A 24,959-nucleotide genomic window follows, 5' to 3' on the forward strand; every position below is an offset into this window, starting at 1 on the left:
GTAGCTCTCTTCCTTTGAACCAAGAAGGTTACGGTTCAAATTAATAAAACATTTTGAGCGGGTAAATAGTTTGAAAATAATTTCCACTGGTTGATGAGTCACTGTAAAGATTTCCAGTCAATGAACAACATTCAAAGCAATTATTTCACACAGAGGATTATTAGAACAGGAACAAGTAGCCGATGAAGCTGCAATTCTAGCATCATTTAATAGGCAATTGGATACATTTTTCAACGGGAAGCATATGAAGAATATGGGAAAGGAGAGAAATAGTAGATTCATGTAGATAGATTTCATAGAATTTACAGTGCAGAAGAAGGCCATTCGGCCCATCGAGTCTGCACCGGCTCTTGTAAAGAGCACCCTACCCAAGGTCAACACCTCCACCCTATCCCCATAACACAGTAACCCCACCCAACACTAAGGGCAATTTTGGACACTAAGGGCAATTTATCATGGCCAATCCACTTAACCTGCCCATTTTTGGACTGTGGGAGGAAACCGGAGCACCCGGAGGAAACCCACGCACACACGGGGAGGATGTGCAGACGCCACACAGAGAGTGACCCAAGCCAGAATCGAACCTGGGACCCTGGAACTGTGAAGCGATTGTGCTATCCACAATGCTACCGTGCTGCCCTTCGGATGAAGAGAGAGCAGCAGCGTAGTAGTAATGAGCCAAATTCCTCTTTGGTAATTTCTGTAATATTTAAGGCTCTAATTCACTGTACCAGAGATACAAAAGAGAACGACTTTTAAAAAATTAATGAACTGCCTGCATCTTATCAGGTCATGTCAAAATGTTTTACTTTATCAATACAACCAAGCTGAATGCCTCCCAAACTCAGTCTACCATCCCAAAAAACCCTTTCCCTCTCCCTAAGTATTCCCTGTGTTGAAATTAAGACTAATCACAGGGGCTGGTTTAGCTCACTCAGCTAAATCGCTGGCTTTTAAAGCAGACCAAGCAAGCCAGCAACACGGTTCGATTCCCGTACCAGCCTCCCCGGACAGGTGCCGGAATGTGGCGACTAGGGGCTTTTCACAGTAACTTCATTGAAGCCTACTCGTGACAATAAGCGATTTTCATTTCACATAGTGGGGCAAATCTTTCTGGTTGTCCACTGCAACGTTTGGTGGAAGAACTGTGAAATCCTATACACTCTGGCTTTAACAGTTCTCAAAGTGACAGATTCTCTGCAGGCATTCAGGGCCACAGTCTTTTTTAGCTCTTTGGGCAGGACCTCATAATTCCGACGGCGTCAACACGGCCTTAGGATCAGCAATTCTGGCCCCTACAAGGGGCCAGCATGGCACTGGAGCGGTTCACGCTGCTCCAGCTGCCGATCCCGGAGTCAACTGGGCACTGTGGGGGCCGCTCATGAGCAGTGGCACCGGCACCAACGCGCACATGCGCAGTGGCTTCCTTCAACGCGCCGGCCCCAACGGAATATGGCACATATACTACAGGGGCCAGCGCAGAGGAAAGGAGGCCGCCAACCACAGAGGCCGGCCCGCCGATTGGTGGGCCACGATTGCGGGCCAGGCCACATCGGAGGCACCCCCCTGGGGTCAGACCCCCCTCCCCCACACAGGCCGCCCCCCCCCCTCGATCCTTCAACGCCGAGGTCCCACCAGCTGAGAGCAGGTGTGGACGGCGCCGGCGGGACTTGGCGTTTTTACGACGGCCGCTCGGCCCATCCCGGTCTGAGATATTGGCGGGCCGGCCGCGTAAGGCGGTCCCCGACCATCGCCGCGCCAACCATGCCGATGCTAATGGCGCCGATGCTCCGCTCTGTGGAGAACTGCGTGCCGGCATTGGGGCGGCGGGGCGCGAATCGCGCCGGTCACGGGGATTCTCCGGCCCGGCCCCAGGCTGAGAGAATCCCGCCACTCGTTCTTTGGTCGGGTGTCAATTTTTGTTTGATTATGCTTCCTCGAAGGCTTGGGATGTTTTAGTACTTTTAATGAAGCTACATAATTGGAAGTTGCTATTGTTGCAATCTTGTGCATGTCTTGGACTCTCACCTGGGTTTCTTGATATCAAAATCCAAAACGGCTTTGAGGTAATGAGTTTGCCGCATTATGATGAAAGGGAAATTTGATTTTAACTACAAATGACTTTTGCTGTTATTCAAAATTTTCAATCATTTAAGCAACCATTAATATTCTGTGGAATTAAATCAGCTTCAGAAAGTAATGACTAACTGCAAGTTTCTGTTTAAAACTAATTGTTGGATTAAACCGATAAGCCTATAAATGTAAAAGGTTTTCTGGTCCAGGTTTTCTCACGGATTATGAATGAGTTCTGTAACATTCCATTTAATATCCTGTGTGTTATTCTCTTTTACAACACTGTAACTTGCTGTATATATATAAATATATATATATATATTCTTTAGTTCGATAGTTAATCAGTGCATTGTTAACTAAGCAGCTATGACTGCTTCTCCAATAAAAACTGCTAGAAAACTAAAACTTCAGGAAAAATTATTGTTTCTTTCTTACCTCCTGGAAAACCATCCCAGATTTCCAGTCTGTCAAAGCGACATAACATTCCCTCCCGTGAATTATCATCTGGTTCCAGGTCAAAGCTTGCAAAATCCAGAAGGATTTCTGCCGTCGCTGGTGCAAAAATCATGTAGGTGCATTCCAAATTATTTGGATATTTCTCAGGAAATCCAGGTGATTTTATCTCTGCACTTTCTGCAGTGAAATTCTTGGAACATTCTGGCCCTGAAAACACAAGAGCAATGGATTAATAATCAATGAAACACTTGCTGGGGTATCAATAGAAATTAGTATAATAGACAGCCATTGCTTACTAGCCAAGGTAAGTCTCAACCCTATAATCCTCTCTCTTTCCTCTGTCTTTCAGGATTAACCCATGAAATGAGGTGCCCCATTCTATCTCTTTTCCCCACTCCCGCCGAGTTCCCAGGTTCGATCCCGGCCCTGGGTCACTGTCCATGTGGAGTTTACACAGTCTCCCCGTGTCTCACCTCCAGAACTCAAAAAGAGTAGGTGGATCGGCCATGCTAAATTGCCCATCAATTGGAAAAAAAATAATTGGATAGTCTAAATTTTTTTTTAAAAGTAAAACTTTAACTTAGGAATGAAATGAATGGATTGGACTTTATCCCAAAGTTCTGTCCCAAATGAGGCCCTGAAGGACTGCCTGAAGGCGAGGACCTGTACTGGCCATGTCCTGGTGTCTTCACGCAGCAATCTCACAGACTCACGCTGGGAAAGTTCTTGGAAGTGCCTTGAGTTTCTGACCTTGCCTATGGGGGTGAAGGAGGCAACATCAGTTGTTTAAGTGTGTACATTGGTCGGAGTTGACTTTCACCCCAAATATGATTCTCTGATATGTGTATTTTACTTCTCTTGTGCATCTGCAATTATTTCTTTTGTCCTTATGTTGCATGGGTACAGTCTTGAATATCATTGACATGCCTATCAATGGTAATTAAAATAAAACTATTGGCAGGCTTTTCATTCACATAACTGTTGCCACATGTAAGAATTAACAACCTTGCTGGAAAACAGGCAGCTAGTGATGACCTCCGGCACTTAATCAGTAGGTATTGCAGATAAAAATAGGGGGAGACAGGAGACTCTATACAGCTAAGCCCTGGCCTAGTGCATGTACATGATGTAAATGCAATAAGCCACACCTGATAATTGGGCCAACCCTTCATTAATTGGAGTACATTATGACCAAGTAGAGACCAATACAGACTTCTCGAGGTTTAATGGCTTGGCTTGCTATGACTTCCAGCACTAAATATAATGGCATTCCAGATAATGTGCTGTGATATAAATAGGTATGTGCATGGTCTCGGAATTTCAGCTACCCACTAGAGAAGCAGTAATTGTACCTTTCCTGTTGTTAATTTAAATTTTAAAGAAGTTTTTATGTGAGAATGGCAGGATTTTACTAACACCAGTGGGATGCACAAGTCTCTACGAGCCGAGGGAATCCTGGCATATGTTTCCACAGGGAGTGATTCCGTTTGCACACCAGATGCGACCTATCGTGCTCTCATACGCAGGGTGGAAGAGTTAATGCATACAGCATGTGCCTGTCACTGCGATACAGGTCGAACAGTGTTGACACAGGTGTTGCTATAAAGTGTTGTATTGAAATGAACTGATAAATTGCAGTAGTTAATGCACATTTTGTGTACATGCATGAATTTTTCCTTCCTTACTCTAAGCAGCATTAAAAAGGAAAGACTTCATATTTATACAATGCTGCATCACTTTTCTCAGAAACTGCTCAAAGAATCATTCAAGTCTCTTGAAGCTAGAAGGGAAGCTTTTAAATGAAAGCATTCCAGAGATTTACGTCAACCATTTCAAGTATAAAGAACAGCAGCAACAATAAGGAGTTGAAGGACATGTTGGCAATCCCAGCTAATGCTGGTCTTTCACATTATCTAAGCAATGATCATGGTGCAGTGCTTTCTTATTCAACGGATTTACAATTGCTTTTGCTTTCAGGCTTCTTGGGCATGAGGAACATCACTGCTGAAGATGACTCTGTTCTCATCTGCGTCACACATGTTAACTTTCATTTATTTGAGGAGAGATACTTGCATTGGAGGCAGTTCAGAGAAGGTTCACCCAGGCTGATTCTTGGGAAGAAGGGGTTGTCTTAGGTGGAAAGGTTGAGCTGATTGTGACTGGAGATGTACCACCAGCGGTGCCTTCACATGATCCTCCAAATCCAGTGGCAAGAAAGGTGGTCCAACAGCAGCATCCTCTCCCAAGCCCATATATCTAGCATTGAGGCGTGAGTCACTCAATACAAGCTCAATTGGGCAGCACATGTCGTTCGTATGCCTGACACCAGACTTCAAAAGAAACTGCTCGACTCAGAACCTAGCCGTGGCAAGAGACTCCCAGTAGGAGATTGGAAATGCTTTCGCAATGTTCTCAAAGAATCCCTGAAGAGGTGAAACATCCTTGCTGGTTTCTGGGAGTCCCTGGTTTGTGACCAGCCCAAATGGAGAAGGTTCATTCAGCAAGGCAACAAACATGTCAAGAGAATTCATTGTTGCATGGCAGAACAGGCTCGAGAGGCTGAATGGCCTTCACCTGCTCCTATTTATTATATTTCTCTGCGCACAACTGATGTCACTGGTTGCCAATCTGGAACTGGGCAGGAATTCTTCCTGAACCTTTCCCCCTCTCTGCCCAGTATTACTGAGGTTACTTAAAGAGCTGGGATTGAGCCTGGGGCCTCCTTGGGCTGGTTGACACAATTACACACCATACAGCAGATTTGTCAGATGCACTATCGTGGAGCTGAGATTTGTTTCCAAACATGTTTTGGATGCATCGTGCGGTGCCAAACATAATGTGATAATTAAATGCAGTTGGTTATCATTTTTCATTCTTGCTGGAGTTAATTATCATGTTCCGATGCTGTGAAATGAGCAAGAACACCAATAGAATAAATTACATTATCAACAAAACATCCATCAACATGGGTAAAACCTAAAACCTGTGGAAAATGAGTTCTGTGTGGGATGGCACAGGTCATTAGAGCTGTGACACAGCGACACAGAATGATAGGATATTGGGAACGCTCCTACAATGCTCCATATCTATGCCACCAATCTCAGCTATTGTGAGGAGGCATTGAAGGGTGATTTATTGCTTTCTTTCAGTATGGATGGGAAAACAAGAAGCAAGCTCAATATAGGGTTGTCTTGCTAATTCCTTCGGCACTGGCAGCACAGCGGACGTGATTTTTTACCTCACTGAAGTGTGAATCTGCTGCCAGCGTGCTGATCAACAATTCCCGAGTGCGATACTCACCACTCGCCTGGATGAGTACAGTCACTGCAACACTTAAGAAGGTCAACACTATTCAGCACAGAAAACTTCACTTGATCAGCCTTTATATGAGTGGATTCAGTATCCACCACCTCCATTTCTCGTGCACAGTGGTCATGTATGTTCCAAGGAGGTGCAGCTCAGTGACTCAACAAGTTTATTTTAACCTTCCTTCCCTTGCAGCCTCTGCCATCAAGAAAGAAAAGCAGTAATGTCATGGAGCACCTCCAGATTCCTGACATGTGGTCATTGCCTATGTAATATCATTGTGGGGGTACTATTATCACATGGACTGGCACTGGTTGAATGCAAAAGCCCTTCTCAAGGCAACTAAGGGTGGGAAACAAATGCAATCTTGGCAGCATCACCTAGATCAGGAGAGTAGATAAAACTAAAAAAGCTTAAGGGATGGGTTTGATCATCCACTGAAACAAGAACCTTTATGTTTCGAATGCGGGTCAGTGCCTGAATGTTAACTTGTTTACTATCTCGCAGATGTTGCCTGACATGACCTGAGTCTGTCCAGCATTTTTCTGTTTTTGTTGCAAACTTTTTTCGTGCGTTGCTAAATGAATAGAGCCAGCAGTATAAACAGAGCAGAGCAGTGCTCGTTGCTTGGCCTGTACTGGATCCCTTGCACCTTAAAAAACCAATGTCTCAACATAGCAGCACGGTAGCACAAGTGGATAGCACTGTGGCTTCACAGCGCCAGGGTCCCAGGTTCGATTCCCGGCTTGGGTCACTGTCTGTGCGGAGTCTGCATGTTCTCCCCCTTCTCTGCGTGGGTTTCCTCCGGGTGCTCCGGTTTCCTCCCACAGTCCAAAGACGTGCAGGTTAGGTGGATTGATCATGATAAATTGCCCTTAGTGGGTTACGGGGATAGGGTGGAGGTGAGGGCTTAAGTGGCCGGTGCAGACTCTATGGGCCGAATGGCCTCCTTCTGCACTGTATGTTCTATGTCTATATAGGAGGAGCCCAGCTGCCTGTTCGTTTGGTCAGAGATGGTGTGTGATATGTGAAAACCCCAGGGAGAAGAAGGGAAATAAACAAAGGGGGTCCCAACCTAAAGTAAAATTGTTGGTCTACCAGCTGAGGTGGTAGGCCAATCTGTGTTGTCAGAAGGCTTGTAATAACAAAAAGCAAAGTGCTGCTTCAATCAACTTCCACACAAGTTGATTTCAATTTCAATTTTAACTGTAATTCCAAGCCGATGGCACAAACGGAAGATTATTTAATCCTACATGGGAATGTAGGAACATAGGGCGGGATTCTCCCAACGGGTGGCTAAGTGCCGATGTCGGAGTAACAACGGAAGTGTTTTACTCCGGCGTCAGCGCCCGTTCCGGGACTCCCATTCTGCGGCCCACATGGGGTTAGGACGCCGCTGGAGCGGCATCCGCTTGCCCAGCTGCCGATCCCGGCCTGAACCCGGCACTGCCTGGTCTGCACGTGTGCAGTTGGGCCGGCGCCAACTAGCGCATGCACAATGGTCTTCTTCCCCACGGCGGCCCCGACTCCAAATGGTGGTGGGCAACAGAACCAGCGCAGAGGAAAGGAGGCCGGGGGGGCGCAGAGAGGCCAGCCCGCCGATCAGTGGGTCCAGACCACGGGCCAGGCCACATCATTTGGTGTACGTTTACTTTATCAATCCCTTTTAGTATCTTATATACCTCGATCAGATCCCTTCTCACCCTTTTAAACTCCAGAGAATATAAACCCAAACTGTTTAATCTCTCCTCATATGTCAACCCTTTCTCCCCTGAAATCTATCTGGTGAACCTCCTCTGAATTGCTTCCAATGCCACCACATCCTTCCTCAAATAAGGGGCAGGATTCTCCCCTACCCGGCGTGACGGAGGGTCCCGGCGTAGGGGAGTGGCGCCAACCACTCAGGTGTCGGGCCTCCCCAAAGGTGGGGAATTCTGGTGCCAGCCCCGCGCCGGAGCGGTTGGCACCAGAAGACTGGTGCAAAAAACCGGTGCCCCCAGCAGCGGGGCTAGCCAAAAGGCTTTCGCCGGTCGGTGCATGCGCCGGCAGTGACGTCAGCGGCAGTTGGCCACTGACGTCACTGCCGGCGCATGCGCGATGTGGGGTTCTCTTCCGCTTCCGCCATGGCGGAGGCTGTGGCGGCCGCGGAGGAGAAATAGTGCACCCAGGGCACTGGCCCGGAGTCTGAGCGGGGGGCCCCGATCGCGGGCCAGGCCACCGTGGGGGCATCCCCCGGGGTTCGATCGCCCCCCGCCCCCCCCAGGGCCCGCTCGCGCCGCTGATCCCGACGTTCCAGAGGTGTTTCAAACCTCGGCGGCGGGAGAGGCCTCCCAACGGCGGGACTTCGGCCCATCCGGGCCGGAGAATCACCGCAGGGGCCTCTCCGATCGGAGTGGCTAGATTCCGCCGCCGCCACTTCCCGGGTGGCGGGGAATCTCTGCCACAGCGGGGGCGGGATTTTCGGTGGCCCCAGGCGATTCTCCGACCCTGCTGGGGGTCGGAGAATTTCGCCCAAGGAGACCAAAACTGGACACAATACTCCAAATATGGTCTCACCAACACCCTGTGCAATTGCAACACTTCTCTACTTTTATACTCCAGTCCTTTTGCAATAAACGGCAACATTCCATTTGCTGCATACCGACTTTCTGCGATTCATGAACAAAGACAGCCAAATCCCTCTGCCCAGGCGCTGTTAAACCCTGCTGTAAAATGGGGTTGCCACATAGTCTACATGCAGTACATCCACTATAGCCATTTGAAGAGCCAGATGGAACTAATATTTTGATGCTTTGGAGCAGATTCAACCATGGTTTTCCAAGGGAATTGGATAGGCACCTGAAGAAAAAACATTTGCAGGGCAATGGGAATGGGCAGATGAGTGGGACTATGTGAGTTTTCCATGCAGTATGGGAATGATAGATCAATCATTTTAGAAGTGTAGCAAATGTTGATATGCTTCTGTACAAGATTTCAAAATCATGAGGCATCAACACAGAGGAGGTGAAGATACTATTCCCATGGGCAGACACAGGGAGAACCTGAGGGCAACGATTTAAGGTGACTGGCAAAAGAAGCCGTGGTGGCATCAGGAATAACCTTTCTACTCAGAAATCGGATAAAATCTGGAATGCACGACCTAAGAATGTGTTGGGGCAGGTCCAACCAAAGCTTTGAAAAGGGAATTGGACAGGCAGCTGGAGAAGATATTTGCAGGGCAACAGGAAAGTGGCGAGCGAGTAGCATAATCTGAAGGAAAGCCAACATAGACATGAATGACTTCCTTCTATGCTGTTACCATTCTATAAGATTCCCAAGCTGAATTGCGTTTGTTAATGTGCACATAGGTGATGAATGCGTGGATGGTTTTGTTCATTGAGAATGTGTATAGATGGTATATCTCAGTACAGGTAAACTAAGCATACTTCTATGCTTGGGAATTGAATGTATAGGTTATGTTACAATTAGGAGGTTTGAAAGATTATTCTGTGTCGGACTGTCTTTAAACTTAAGTTGAAATGAAGGGGTCATGTTCTGCCTGACAGCAAGCCTGCCTTCCTGCCTTAGTCAACGAATTAGCAGAGCTAGCTGCAGAGGGCTAGGGCAGCGGTGCAAAAAGCAAACGGACTTGTAATGGAGCAGAAGGAAAAATAGAAGAAAAGAACAACAGTTGGTGCGGTCAGCAGAGAGAAGCGGTTGCCAGTTCTTTGTGTGCTACCAAAGCTGAATGCGGGAGGGAGACGGTCTCTAGTCAAATCGATGCTTTCTGCAGCCATCGAAGGAATCTTAGAGATTTGTCCTGGCATAGCCAAGGGGAAGTAGGCTCTTTGGAACAAGTCTTACAGCTGCTGCTGGATTTAGGAAACTCTCCAAAAACTGAGGGAACCACCTGGAAACAGCCACTCGAAGCTACTGCTCGGCGAAACAAGAAAATGTGAACTCCTTGGAAGCTGGAAATGTGCACTGTTTGTCAAAAGGACTGTAATTCCATGGACAGTACAGTAAGTATAAAAAGGGAATATTCCCTTCTGTGCTTTGAAGTATAAGTTGCCTCCAAACAGAAAATAGTGTTTAGTCAAGAGTGTTTTGTCATTTGTTACAGTAAAAGTTTTAAAACTGGAAACCTTGTCATGTTATTCTTTCAGCTCTTAACTGGAAGTTCAAGTTTATTTTTAAATGTTACCAGTCTCTACAGGGATTGCAAGAGTTATGTTCTGTAGCTTTGAGATAGGTAAAGGTGATGTGCATTTGTGTTTGTAAAGTCAGAATATAAGTATGGGGTATGTTATATAATGAACTGTGGTGTTGGTTATGTATATAAAGTAACGTATGTGGAAACATGATAGTATGTATTCATAGATTGTGTATGTCTAAATGATGTATATTGATGATTATATATGTAAAGTCACTATAAGTGATAACTGCCCACTTTGACAGATTTTCAAATTAAATGGCACAATTCTCAAAGCAAGTAAATTACATTCAGAACTATTGACCAGTAATTCTAGATAATTGGGAAGAAATTACAGAGATTAGCTGGCAGAGAACAAATGCGATTTGTTCGAATTCACAACACTCAAAGCGAAAGCTTGTAGTATTATTGAATTAATATTAAACTTTCCACTTGCACTCTGACTAAATAAATTTTGACATGTAATATTCACTGACAGTGCTCTCTCTCTGCATTGTTATTACAGCAATGGAAATCATATCTCCAGGTGTCATAAAATCAAATTAAAACTAAGATTAACTTTTAGCAGCTTAAGGGGTATTTTTTTCATTTAGCCTTCAAAAACTTGACAGTCAATCTTGCACTTTGAACTGTAAAGACCTGATAAAAAGAGCTTTTGTCTACATGATAACAGCGTGTACAATCACTGTGACTTCCAAAATGTGTCTGCCCTCCTTTACACTTAACCCGTAGCCCCTGTAAATGGAATGGCATTCAGCTGCAGGCTGCCATTTATTGCCCTGCATGCTGTGCCTAGGTCATTTAATAATGAGCACCTCAGTCAATCACCCGTCCGAAAATAGCCCTTGCCATTATCTAATTTTCACATGCGCATCAAGTATTTGATGTGAGCGAATTAGCATGGTTGTCCATGTGTATGTAGCAAAGGGAGGAAGACAATCATGTATGACTGACAGTCCAATAAACAGATAGCTAAGGGAAAAGCATATGAGAATTAAAGGGTTTTCTGCGTGGTTAGTTTTCAGCAGAGTTGATCGGTCAAGAAAGGAATACTTCATTCACTCACTTAAAAATGTTAAAAATGCAGAGAAAGTCTTGATTAAGCATGCAAGAAGAAATATCAAAGCTATTAAGACGTCGGCAAACAGCACAAGCACGCGTGACCATTAGACCAGCACGGTCACAGGTTTGATCCATCGCCTATGCTAAATTGGCTGAATTTAGCTTGTGAAGCAATGGAGGGGGATATTCAGTTCGCCTTGAAAAGGGAGGGGAAAACAAGCAGAAAGGTTCACACTTTTGATCACGATCGAGTGATAGTTGATTGTGTCAGTCGTATAGCACAGTTTTAGCATGCTCGCCTCTGAGCCAGAAGACTATGGGTTCGAGAACAACCCCATACCCAACCTAGCCTGATAGTTCAGTGCAGTACAGAGGGAGTGCTGCATGTCAGAGACCCTTGGATGAGGCGTGAAAGGCTCTGACTTCCCTCTCAGGTGTACGTAGAATTCCCATGGTATTCTTTTGAAGAAGAACAGGGAGGTTCCGCAAGGTGTCAATGCCAATATTTATCACTCAATCAACATGGTTCTGACAGATTATCTGGTCATGTATTGCTGTTTGTGCTGCATTGACTGTAAAGCATAATGGGACATCCTGAGGTTCTGAAAGGTGCTATATAAATGCAAATTCCTCCTTTTCTTTTAGTTGCCTCCCCTGCTTAAAACAGCATATTTAGATTTTGGGGGATATTACAACCCCCACGGAGGCCACGGGGTGTCAACCATCAGGTTCCCTGTGACCCCTGCTGAATACGAACTTCCCCGGCACTGAGGGGGGCCTGTGCAGTATAAAAACCGTGGCAGGAGAACCCTTCAGGGAGTGGAGTCGTCTAGTTTACGTATGCTTATGAAGCCAGGTTTTGCGTCTTACCCATCATTTCGTTGTGGTCACTCTGTGCGGATTCCACATGGAAGAACATGTTTGGGCTCAGTTCTGTCCTCTGCACTAGCAGAACTGTGTCACACCTTGAGCCAGTGTCTCCAGATTACAGGATAAAGTAAGTGGGGCAGAAGAAACAGCAAAAGATGACTGTCAGGTTTATTGATTGAAGCTCAATTAAGGTTAGTTAAATGGAAGAATCTTAGCCAATTTGCGTTGCTTTTAGCCCATGGCCTTTTTCATAGGGCCGTGGACTGGACAGAGAACAGAAGGAGGCCCTTTGGCCCATTTATTCGGGTCAGCTCTCTGCAAGGGCAATTCTGGTGTAGACAAGGCAAGCTGAATGGCCTCCTTCTGCACCATAACAATTCTGTGATTTAGCAGGTTGCACTTCCCTGCCCCTTTTCCTGTAGACCTGCAATTGTTTTCCACATCAAATTCTTTTTTTTTTAACGCGTCTTCTTTCCAACTCCATTCCGAGATCCCAACTTCTGTTTGCCTCAACAAGGATAATCATCCATAGTGTTGCAGGGAAGCCAAGACCAAGCAATTAATCTTCAGCTGCAAAATCATTAGCTCAAGCTAATTAGGAGATGGAGAGGGCAACATTATGGAGAGGATAGGAGAGAGGAGAAGAAGGGTGGGTCCAAGAATGGAAATGGGGAGGGGGGAGGGAGAGGGATGTTGGGAGGTGGAATGCAAAGCAGAGGAAGGGAAAGGAGTCAAGAGTGAGAGGGAAGTTGGAGAGCGATGGTGGTGCGGAGGTCCGAGGAAGAAAGAGGCTGCCATTTTAATTGGAAATGGGGCAGGATAGATGTGTGTACTCAACTAACATACAGATCTTCTGACAGTGTATTAACAGTGATGTACCATCAATTCGACTCAAGGCACATTTAGGATCCGAACTATGGCTTTAATCACCTAGTTGTTAGCCCAGTGGTCGGCTACAGAGAATGACCGACCACCGGGAACTCTTGGTACTTATACCCTGCCTCGGAGGCGGGGCCTACTTGCCTCTCAACCAATTGGAGAGCAGTCACATGACTAGTCCCAACCAATCGGACGAGAGGCACATGACCAGCCAAAGCCAATGGGAAGCCAGTGCTCTGCACCAATGGCAGTGCTCATATCCATACCACCACAAACAGGTGATAAGAAAGAGCAGTTTTAATAATGAATAGATAAGAAATTCTGCATAATTCATCTTTGGAAGCAATTCCACCCTTGCCTCCTCAAGAAAACAGGTGATGAAACTCTGGTCCTGTTTAGTAAGTGAGTTAAATGAGGCTGCTGCTTGTAATTTTGATGAATTGATATCTACAAACCCATACTACTGGACATCAGATGCTTTTCTACTTTCTGTGTCAGGGTTACATACTCTGTAAGCAGAAGAAGGGGTACCTCTAGATCCAAATGTGGCATTTATATCCTGCTACTCTGTAACTTGGATTAAATTAATAGCAAATAAACAGGAACAAATCCTTAAAAAATGGATCATTGGGCGGCAAGGTGGCGCAGTGGTTAGCACTGCTGCCGAGGACCCAGGTTCGATCCCGGCCCCGGGTGACTGTCCGTGTGGAGTTTGCACATTCTCCCGTGGCTGAATGGGTCTCACCCCCACAACCCAAAGGTGTGCCGGGTAGGTGAATTGACCATGCAAAATTGCCACTAAATTGCCCCTTAATTGGAATTTTCTTTTTAGGTGGATCCCTGTCACTGACCACAGACCTTGGCCGGGATTCTCCGAGCCCGCATCGGGTTGGAGAATCAGCAGGGGGTCGTGCGAATCCTGCCACGCTGTGGTGGGCCGGCTTTTGCTGCAGGAGCAGCGCACAGCACTCCGCCACCGTTCTATCCCCTGAGGATGGGGAAAATGACTGGGCCTGAAGGCCCGTTGACGCGGCGTCGCTCGTGCCGGCTTTGACGCCGGCGCCAACACTTGGCCGGGTTTTCGGAGAGTCCCGGCCCTTAAGTCCAAGTGGCCCTGACAACTAGCTGTGACATTTTTAACATATTGAAAATCTAAAGTGTTCCGAATTGCCCAATTATCGATTTATTTACCTTTGCCACATTTTAAATCTCGGTTAGTAACCCCCTTAAAAATACCAGTCATCATTCACAGAGGCAGAATACGTAACTTTGAGTGTGGGTATTTTGGGCGGGATTCTCCCAACGGGTGTCTAAGTGCCAACGCCGCAGTAAAAACCGGAATGTTTTACTCCGGCGTCGGCGCCCGTTCCCAGACCCCTATTCTCCACCCTCTGTGGGGCTAGCAGGGGCATCGCGTGATTTACGGGGGCAGGGCCTCAGCGCGGCATCAGAGACACTGCGCCTTGGGTCCCGCGCATGAGCAGTTGGGCCAGCACCAACTAGCGCATGCGCAGTGGCCGTCCTCCCTCAGGCCGACCCGCACGAAAATGGCGGATGGATCCAGGGTCGTCGGCGGAAGAAAGGAGGCCTGCCGACAGAGAAGCCGGCCCGCCAATTGGTGAATCCCGATCACATACCAGGCCACTCCAGAGGGCCTCCCCAGGGTTGGAACCCCTCCCCACAGGCCGCTCCTGGCCCTTGAAGGCCCAGATCCCGCTGGCCCGAGAGCAGGTTAGAACGGTGCCGGCGGGACTGTCATTTTTTTTGCCGGCCGCTCGGCCCATTTGGGCCGGAGAATCGCCCGCCGTCGGGGTGGCGTGGCGCGATTCGCGCAGCGCCCTGACGATTCTCCCATCCGGCGGGGGGGGGGGGGGGGGGGGAAGAATCTCACCCTTTCTTTTTTCGTACTCTCTCTTTTATTCTTGTTCTATATTAGTGGAATGTGATCAAACGTTCTGAAAATATCTGGCAGCCAATTATCTAGATGCATATGTCAAATTTCGAGTGCTCCAGTTTCCTCCCACAATTCCCGAAAGACGTGCTTGTTAAGTGAATTGGACATTCTGAATTCTCCTTCAGTGTACCCGAACAGGCGCCGGAGTGTGGCGACTAGGGGCTTTTCACAGTAACTTAATTGCAGTGTTAATGTAAGCCTATTTGTGACACTAATAAAGATTATTAGTATTAATGGCCGATATTCGATCCCTGGCATAGTGATAAGGATGGGCAGGGGATGTAGGCTTGCAGTTGTGTTTGGCAGTCATGTCCCAGATTCTGATTGGGTAATGGAACTATCATGACTGCATCATAGTTACATCTGTTATTCATCAAGTTATTCATGAACCTCTCAACCAATTCTCCAAGCCCGCGGATTGGCGCGCCCCCCTGCCGATTCTCCGACCTGATGCGGGCTCGGAGAATCCCAGCCAAGGCGTCTGATCAGTGACAGGGATCCATCTAAAAAGAAAATTCCAATTAAGGCGCAATTTAGCATGGCCAATTCACCTACCCTGCACACCTTTGGGTTGTGGGGGGGGGGAGACCCACTCAGCCATGGGGAGAATGTGCAAACTCCACATGGACAGTGACCCAGGGCCGGGATCGAACCTGGGGTCCTCACCTTCTCAACCTCTCTCCTCGTCTGAGGTGTGGTGATCCTCAGGTTAAGACCACCACCAATCAGCTCTCCCCCTCCACGAGGAAAGCAGCCTATGGTCATCTGGGACTATGGCGACTTTATTTTTTTACTTCACCTTACGCGTCTGTACACATCCCTGCAGTCTTGTGCATATACTGGTTCATAGTTTTATAACGGAAATCCTTAATATCAAATGAGTACATCATTCAAGCTGACATTTCACTGCAGTACTCAAGAGTCACAGAAACGCCTTCTTGAGAAGTGACATTAAACTGAGGTCACATCTGCCTGGTGAAGTACAAACCACAAGCAGAAAAGGAAGCAATTCTCCAATAGTCATGGTCAATATTCCTCCTTTAACCAACATTACTAGTTGCTATTTACTGTGCATAAAAATGTCTCTCACATTTGCCTACACAACACCAATCATTGCATCTTAAAAATAATTCATTGGATGTGAAGCACCTTGGGATAGCCCGAGGACATAAGCCGCTGCATAATTAAAGGTTCTTTCTCTCTTTATGCCTTTCTACATTCCTCAGGACTTCAGCAAGGAGAATGGAAGAATGGCTGGAAAAGTGGTCTCATTTTCGCAAAGTATTGGTCTATAATTTATAATAGGTTTAGACACCAGACTGATTTTCACAAATATCCATCTTTGAATCCAGCGCCGGAAAAAAAACGGAATCCCTATCAAGGTGGATGATTGCCTAATGTAATAAAATATTTATTTACTCAAATTCTTTTCTCAAAGCAGCATTTGTAATCCTTGCTCTTAAATTATAAAAAAATTGCAATTAAGGGGCAATTTAGCATGTCCAATCCACTTACCCTGCACATCTTTGGGTTGTGGGGGTGAGACCCACGCAGATACGGGGAGAATGTGCAAAGCATTTGTAATCCTGGCATCATTCTCTCTTTTGAGTCTTCAGTCACAAAACATTTGCAAACAAACTACAGACTTCACAACAAGGGCAAAGAAAAGATTTAAGAGAAGCATCATTGCTTGGAAGTCACCCCCCACCCCCCAACTCACCACCCCCGCGCCTTCCTCCCCAGCCTCACGCTTGATTCTAGCATTTCAAATTAATTTATATGAGGCGGTAAAAATGGCTGGAGTTAGTCTTTACATCATCATTTTCAATGAGCTTTAACAAGCAGCACAGTACAGGCCTCTTCTGTGGCCACCTCCATGGTAACCAAAACAGTGCTTTTATCCAAATGATCCGATTCGGTAAACCATTCAAGTATAGCTCTACTAATCACAATTCTCAGAAGCTTGGCTTTTAATGTCCTGGAATCAAAGTCATTAACCCATTTTTGACAGCAAAGATTTGACGCCAGGAGTATAACTGTTCTGTTGAACTCATTAAGACTGAAACAACTATATAGCAGCAAGAGCAACTGAATTTTATCAGAGATCATGCCGACTTTTAAATCAGTTTATGAGAAATTCCAGAACACAAAACCATGCAGCTAATGATCTGCAAACCGAAATCCGACTATTGTTTTTGAGGGTTTGAGTTAATTGAATCATGGCTTGGTTTCTTGCCGTCAGTGGACTAAAAGCAAGAACCTTCATGCTCTATTTTATTTTATTTCGCTCGCCTTGCGATTCAAACAGATTTGAAAAGATTATAGCGGGTTTAGTGCATAAAAAAGTGAATGTAAAAGGCCTGAGAGTCATTTTGCGTTTTCTTGCTGGTCACTTTGTTATACAACAGGCATCTTAAATATCTCCTACAATCCAGCAGGCCCCCTCATATAAATTTAATGAATTGATGCTTGAGCATGGGTTCTTTAAAGCAAATACTTTTATTTACTGGGGGAATAGTTAACTGCCAGGAACTGCATGTCGACCTTTACCAAGAAATTAAGAAAAGTTTGTTGTGTTGGCACATTTTCAGTATTTTTCAAAATGCAAGCTATGTACCAAGACTATTTCCACTGGAATATGAACAGATAGGAGGGGAAGAGAGTGATTACTCCGGTAAATGCATTGCCTTCAATATTCAGAGAGCAACAGCAAAGCGCCTTCTCTGACTTTTGGTTTCAGCTTCAGTGTTTGTATATATATTTAAAGCGAGGTCCGCAATAACGCAAGTGGCAATCTATGTTGGACTTAATAGAATGGTAAACTCTAATGGTAACCTCCAACTGACTCATTGAAAGCTTAAAGCTCAATCAATCGAGGGTAGGTAGCATAGTGGCATCGAGGCCACAATCAGATCAGCCTTGATTTAATTGAATAGCCGAGCAGGCTCAGGAGGCCGAATGGCCGACTCCTGCTCTTAATTTGTATGTTCGCATGTCATTTATCATAAGAGTTAAAATTGCATGCACTTTACTAGAATGACATTATTTGTGAAGAGTTACCCTTGACATTATCAGTTACCAGAAAGAGTTCCTGTTTGTAGGAAATGGCAGCAGTTTCTTGAAGCCTGTCAAGGTGAGCGTGAAAGCTGAAAAGGGAACTGCGCCAAGAAGTGAAGGTTTAGCTGCATGAGTGCCCATTAAAATTCCTCTGGCACTTTTGATCAATCACAGATGTTGTGTGAATGAGGAAAAGCTCTGGACTTGAGCTTCTTGCACAGGGCCCAAGAGCAATCTCATCTTGCTCTTGCTTTGGCAACAGAGCATATTACTATGCTGTTTGAACAGACTGAGGATTGACCAAAAGATTGAAAAGTTCGACTGAAAGCCAAGTCATTCAGAAAGCCATTATTTTACATTTCAGTTTACCATTTATCAGTGCAAATAGTGCCTGTCAAAACATGCTGATTTGGAATTAGACTTTATTTATTGAATTTCCACAGAAAGTAAGTGAGTGGACAGTAAGTGTGCAGACTACACAAGATTTATTTTAACAATATATAGACGGTACTAATTTTGTGACAACTGTGAAGCATTCAGTCCAATTGAAAAAGCTCAGGATGCGTTGCAAAACAGTGCGACAAAGTCAGAGCAACCAACCTGTTTTGAAAACCTCATAGCGGATGGAGAAGCCAGCTCCATGTGTTTCATAATCTGATACAAACTTTACATATAGCAGTGGTCCTGTGGAGATCTGTGGAGAAGGGGCAATCTTGCCACAGAATTTTCCCAGTAACGCTGCTTTCTCATCTCCACCGTCGCGGACCTCCACATAATCATACCTGAGGGAAAATATAGGGGAATGTAATTAGAAGTTATTTTGCTAAAGTATACAATCAACATTATTTCTTTTCCTTTTTGTTCCAAACATGTGAAGTATGGAAACCGGAATTATTATAGGCCAAAACAGATTGTGAAATGAAATGTGACCCCATTAGATCAATCTGCTGAATGCAAAACCAGCGGCGGAAAATTCGGCAGCCGGCGTCGGAATGGTGGGGCGGGATTCACGCCGCCCCCTGGCGATTCTCCGACTTTATGCCCAATTTAAATACTTTCAAAGTGCACAGTGTTAGGACTGGGTGAGGAGGAACATCCAATTGGGTGGCAGCAGGGTGGCACTGCGGTTACCACTGCTGCCTCACAACTCCAGGGTCCAGGTTCAATTCCGGCCTCGCTCGACTGTCTGTGTGGAGTTTGCACTTTCTCCCCATGACAGAGTGGGTTTCCAGGTGCTCCGGTTTCTTCCCACTGTCCAAAGATGTGAAGGTTAAGTGGATTGGCCATGCTAAATTACCCTTAGTGTCCAAAAAGGTGAGGTGGGATTACTGGGTTATGGGTATAGGGTGCTCTTTCCAAGAGCCGGTGCAGACTTGATGGCCAAATGGCCTCCTTCTGCACTGTAAATTCTATGATATGATTCTATAAGCCACCCAGCTATTCTTCATGTGTGAACTCGGACGTTGGATTTACTGAGCATCACAATTAAGCCAACCCCAATCCTCACCAACATTCTTATGAACACAAATTCTAGGAGAGGAAAGTGCATGTGTTGGGGGGCCGAGTGCTACAGGCTTGGAAGGCCACAGCTTCCGTTAACTGTGCTGGATTAGGATAGGATGATGAGGCAATATATTGGGTGCTAATCTGGAGCACCCGGGGACCTCGTACAGTTTTCTTTTCCTTTTCTTCCCCAAGGACACTGAGGATATATATAGTCCCCACACCTTCAATTGGCCGAGATTGGCTATCACAGAACACACCAAGGCCCTCACCGCTATCGTTCAGAATTGCCCTAACAACCCATGTTAGAGGCAGAGCCCGGGGTGACAAATTTTCTTATAGGTTTCTCTGTCATTGATTGAGATCATCTAATTAAGCCACACATAACGCCGAACATCTGTGCTGCTGCCTCAGACCATCTGCTGCCAAAACCCTCATCTGGGTCTTTGCCGCCTCCAGATTTAACTATTTCAATGCTCTCTGGGCCAGACTCCCATCCTTCACCTCCCATAAACTTCAGTTCATCCAAAACTCTACTCCGCAAATCCTGACTCACACCAAGTCCCATTTACCCAATCCTCTGTACTCGTTAACCTCCACTGGCTCCCGCACATCAATGGCTGCTCCATTGTCGACATAAAAGCAGTCACTGCATTTCAAAGTAATTAATTGGGAGACACGTTCTGAGAGATGTAATCAAGACTTTCACTAATCTGTGTTGCTGCGAAATTCCCACCTGTCAGCTCGGGAGTAATGATCAAGTCCAAGCCACAGACTCCCAACATCAGCTGAGCCTGAAGAAAACTGCATGTGATTAAAGTTTCCACTTTTAGTTCAAATATTATTATTTGTGGTCCTTTCTGTGCCGAATTTTCAATGTTAATTGAAATAAACTAAAATGACATGTGACAAAACCAACTCTGACCAGCTATTTACACTTTACCGTAAAGGCCTTTTCACTATTCTAACCTTACAAAGGAATGTTTTCAAATATAGACTACACAAAGTATTAAATACCCATATTCAAATAAGACAAGCGTATTGTTAGTGTGTATGTGTGTGTGTGTTGATGTATGCATATGTATTTGTGACCGGAATTCCTTGGTCGTTGTGAATTACTTTTCTCGTCAGCAATCCAACCACACCTGTGGGGTTCTGGGCGGCATGGGCTGGTTACAATCTCATTGTCAAGCAGTGGGAACATACAATCTCCCCACCAGCGAGCAGCACACCACAAAGAAACAGGCGGCTGGGGAACCGGAGAATCCTGTCATGTGTGCGTATATGTATTTATCTGTGTACATGCATTTGTGTGTGCGTATGCGCATGCATTTGTGTTTGTACTTGCATGTGACTATGTATTTATTCGGTCTATGTATTTGTGTGTGTGTATTTATGTGTGTATATGTATTTGTGTGTGTAAATGTATTTATGGTGGTGTGTATATATATTTGTGTGTGTATGGACATGTGTTTGTACTTGTGTGGCTATGTATTTGTGTGTGTATATGTGTGTATGTGTTTGTGTGTATATGTATTTGTGTGAGTGTGCATGCATTTGTGTGTTTGTACTCGTGTGGCTATGTATTTGCGTGTGAATATATTTGTGTGTGTATGTATTTGTGTATGTATATTTATTTGTGTTTATCTGTATTTGTGCATATGTGTTTGTACTTGTGTGTCTATGTATTTGTGTGGGTATTTGTGTGTGTATTTGTGTGTGTATATTTGTGCATTTGCGTGTGTTTGTCCTTGTGTGTCTATGTATTTGCGTGTGTATACGTATTTGTGTGTGTGTATTTCTGTGTGTATATATATTTGTGTGTGTATATGTATTTGTGCGTGTATATATATTTGTGTGCGTATATGTGTTTGTGTGTGTATGTGCATGCATTTGTGTGTTTGTACTTGTTTGTCTCTGTATCTGTGTGTGTGTTTTTGTGTGTGTATACGCATGCATTTGTGTGTGTTTGTACTTGTTTGTCTATGTATCTGTGTGTGTGTTTTTGTGTGTGTATACGCATGCATTTGTGTGTGTTTGTACTTGTGTGTCGATGTATTTGTATGTATGTATATGTGCTTGTGTGTGTATGCGTATGAATTTGTGTGTTTGTAATTGTGTCTATGTATTTGTGTATATTTGTGTGTATATGCGTTTGTGTGTGTATATATTTGTGCGTATATGCGTTTGTATGTTTGTAATTGCATGTCTATGCATTTGTGTGTGTGAATGTGTGTATTTTTTGTGTGTTTTTGTGTGTACGTGTATATGTGTGTCTGTTTGTATGTGTTTTTGTGTGCGAATGTATGTGTTTTTGAGTGTGAATATATGTGTGTTTATTTGTACTGTGTGTATGTATGTGTTTTGTGTGTGCTTTTGTGTGCGTGTGTATATATGTGTCTATTTGTGTGTATGTGTTTTTTAAAATAAATTTAGTGTACCCAATTAATTTTTTCCAATTAAGGGGCAATTTAGCATGGCCAATCCGCCTACCTTGTACACGTTTTGGATTGTGGGGGCGAACCCACGCAAACATGGGGAGAATGTGCAAACTCCACATGGAGAGTGACCCAGAGCAGGGATCAAACCTGGGACCTTGGCGCATGAGTCAGCAGTGCTAACCACTGTGCCACCGTGCTGCCCATGTGTTTTTGTGTGTGTTTGTGTATGTGTTTTTGTGTGTGTGTTTGTATTTATTTGTGTGTCTATTGCTATGTGTGCTTATTGGTGTGTGTGCGTATCTGTATCTATTTGTGTGTGCATGTGTCATTGTGTGTTTGTATTTGTGTGTGCGGTTTTGCCTGTGTATTTGTGTATGTCTGTGAGCTTAAGTACAGGAAATGTTATTTTTATATTGAATTGTGCAAGCCAACTTTCCAAACTGAACTTTAGGAATGTAGCCTCACCTACTGGGAGTGCATTTTTGGTATTTGGAAATGTTTGTTGCGTTCATGAAGAGTAAATTATGAAAGGCTGCCCAAATTCCTGATATGCACTGCTGGTGGCCTGGCTCCTTGCTGGGAATAAAACCTTCCACATGCAGCCCTACAACACACACTGGGGAAATAGTGACTTTTGTAGCTTAATAGTAATAGAGTGTCAACATTAAGCTGATGTTTTCCAGTCACATACTTACAACTCTGAGGAATTACTGTTGTGTATTGTCAGAAAAAACAGCAATTGTATATACAACAGAAATGCCTGATTTTGGACCTGAGAAAATAGCAAAGTGCTGTCCTATTGACTGCCACTTGATGCTATCTTACCTGATTTGCTTTTGGCACTTCTTGGCACTTTAGACATTGGTCGCTATGTAAAAGGTCAGCAGCATGGTACACTCTGCAAAGTTGAGTACAAGTGAAGGTGACCTCAAAACAATGGAAAAGCATACTCAGGTCTCTGCAAGTGCCGTCTCTGCTTTTTTTTCATAGCGCATCTTCACACACACAGTTTTTCCCTTTGGGGAATAGTGGGGAAGTGGTGGAAGGATTCCTGAGCTGATTATCAGCCCGTTGAACCACGTTATGAACGCTGCTTCTGTGGTCAACAAGAGCTGGAGTTGGACTCGAACGCGGAGCTTCCCGTCTAGAGCGAGAGAGCACTGCCACTGTACCACATGTCCTCCTTGCCTTCTCTGTCATCTTGAAGTATGAAAATAAAAATATAATGTGAAAAGAACATCAGAGGCGAGCTGCATGGAAGGGTGTTGCAGTTTAATACTGCAGCGTAGGACTGGTATAGTCATCATAAAGGAATCAAAACTCTAAAAGCAGTTGATCATCTGGACTGTGCACTGGAGATCGCACCAAAGACCACGTTACAGCAGGGAGTGCAAAGACTGAGTTGTGGAGTGTTTGCTGCAGTTATTTGTTAGAAAGGGGAGTTATTATATCAGATGTTATGACATATCAGAGGGTGTGAGAGTGAGGATTTAATATGTTATATAAAATGACAGATCCCTGGGAGTTTGCCACAAGCTTAGAATACAACCTCAAGGCTCAAATGACTGGTGGGCCTCACAAGTCGTTCTGTCACAAAGATCTGCAACCCCTCAGCTGTATCACAGCCCAGTGACATGTTTGTGTAAATAATCTGCTCATGGCTAAAACAATTATGAACAACACTTAATTTACTTTCCGGTCAAACTGCCCCCGGGATTGTTTCTCAAGACAATCAGTTAATTCGGATGCTGTATATAAATAGCCACTTCCTGTCACATGATGTTAAATGTGCCGAAGAAAGTCGGTAGCAACAGCTGGAGATGAAGATAAGTAAAAGTAAACTCAACAGAAGCATGAGATACTAGCTATCAATGACAGTAATTGGTAGTGGCAAGGGGAGATAGAGACTGATGCTGCAGAATTACTGCAGCAAACAGAAGTACATTTACGTAGTGCCTTTCACAACCTTACAGCACCCCAAAGCATTATAGAATTATAGAAGAATTATAGAACAGTACAGCACAGAACAGGCCCTTCAGCCCTCGATGTTGTGCCGAGCAATGATCACCCTACTTAAACCCGCGTAACCCGTAAACCCGTAACCCAACAATCCCCCCCATTAACCTTACACTACGGGCAATTTAGCATGGCCAATCCACCTAACCCGCACATCTTTGGACTGTGGGAGGAAACCGGAGCACCCGGAGGAAACCCACGCACACACAGGGAGGACGTGCAGACTCCACACAGACAGTGGCCCAGCCGGGAATCGAACCTGGGACCCTGGAGCTGTGAAGCATTGATGCTAACCACCATGCTACCGTGAGGCCCCACTTACACTTCTCAAGCCAATGAAATGCTTTTGAAGGGCAGTCGCAATAGGAACCATGGCACCTAATTTTCACACTGCAAAATCAAACAAATATCAATGTGATAACTGTGCAGCTAATTTGAGATGCTGATTGATTGGGAAAGATTGTTCAGGATACCAGGGATAACTACCCTGCTCCTCTTCCAGAAACTGCCATCACCTTCTGACATTGTGTGTTCCGGGTCCAAATGGGGTTTTGAGGGGCTTGTCTACTCTCCCAGTGTAAGCTGCTTGAGACTGGAGTATGTTAAAACCATCACTCTTTACTTACTTTACATTTTGGAAACTTTGCACCAGATTGGAAATTCTTCCTCCAGATCTTTGTTACTCAGTTATGCAATGTTACATCTTCATCATGTACTTCTGCTATTCACCTTTTTTACTCTACATCTCCCCCAAAGTTTTATCCTGATCACATTTACATCCTCCTCCATCTTGCCCCCAAATCTCAGACTTCACAGGGTTAGTGTTTGAGGTGCCTTGACCAATCTCCCTGATCTTGTTCTGATCTCTATGAGGTCCAGGATATTCTGCACTTTCCCTTCCATCGGTGTGAGTATTCTCCTCGGTGGCGGTAGAGCTTTGTCCTCCAACTTCATCTTTCTCCTCAGGATCTGAGTAGTAAGCCCAAGTTTCTGTTGGCTTTCTTTCCAAGGATATCAAGGCACCGTGGTTTCTCCTACTGGTGCCCTGGTCTGTCCCAACCCTGTATGATCTCAGTTGTGGGTTCTTTCAAAGATTGTGCCTTCACTAATTGGTCTCACACACATATTCTCTCCCTGGGCCTCAGCACTG

The 24,959-nt window shown here is 45.1% G+C and overlaps 1 protein-coding gene across 4 annotated transcripts in view; it reads right to left on the minus strand.

Moving 5' to 3' along the window:
- nrp1a (neuropilin 1a) overlaps nt 1-24,959 on the minus strand; it is a 239,642-nt gene that overhangs the window by 169,015 nt on the left and 45,668 nt on the right. For all 4 annotated transcript variants that reach the window (XM_038798278.1, XM_038798281.1, XM_038798280.1 and 1 more), the window contains exons 4-5: nt 18,450-18,631; nt 2,509-2,736 (exon numbers count right to left, since the gene is read on the minus strand). In XM_038798278.1, the coding sequence (XP_038654206.1) occupies nt 2,509-2,736; nt 18,450-18,631 (410 nt within the window). The remainder of the gene's footprint in view (nt 1-2,508; nt 2,737-18,449; nt 18,632-24,959) is intronic.

The sequence above is a fragment of the Scyliorhinus canicula genome, chromosome 5 (genome assembly GCF_902713615.1).
Source record: "Scyliorhinus canicula chromosome 5, sScyCan1.1, whole genome shotgun sequence".
NCBI classification, from domain to species: domain Eukaryota; kingdom Metazoa; phylum Chordata; class Chondrichthyes; order Carcharhiniformes; family Scyliorhinidae; genus Scyliorhinus; species Scyliorhinus canicula.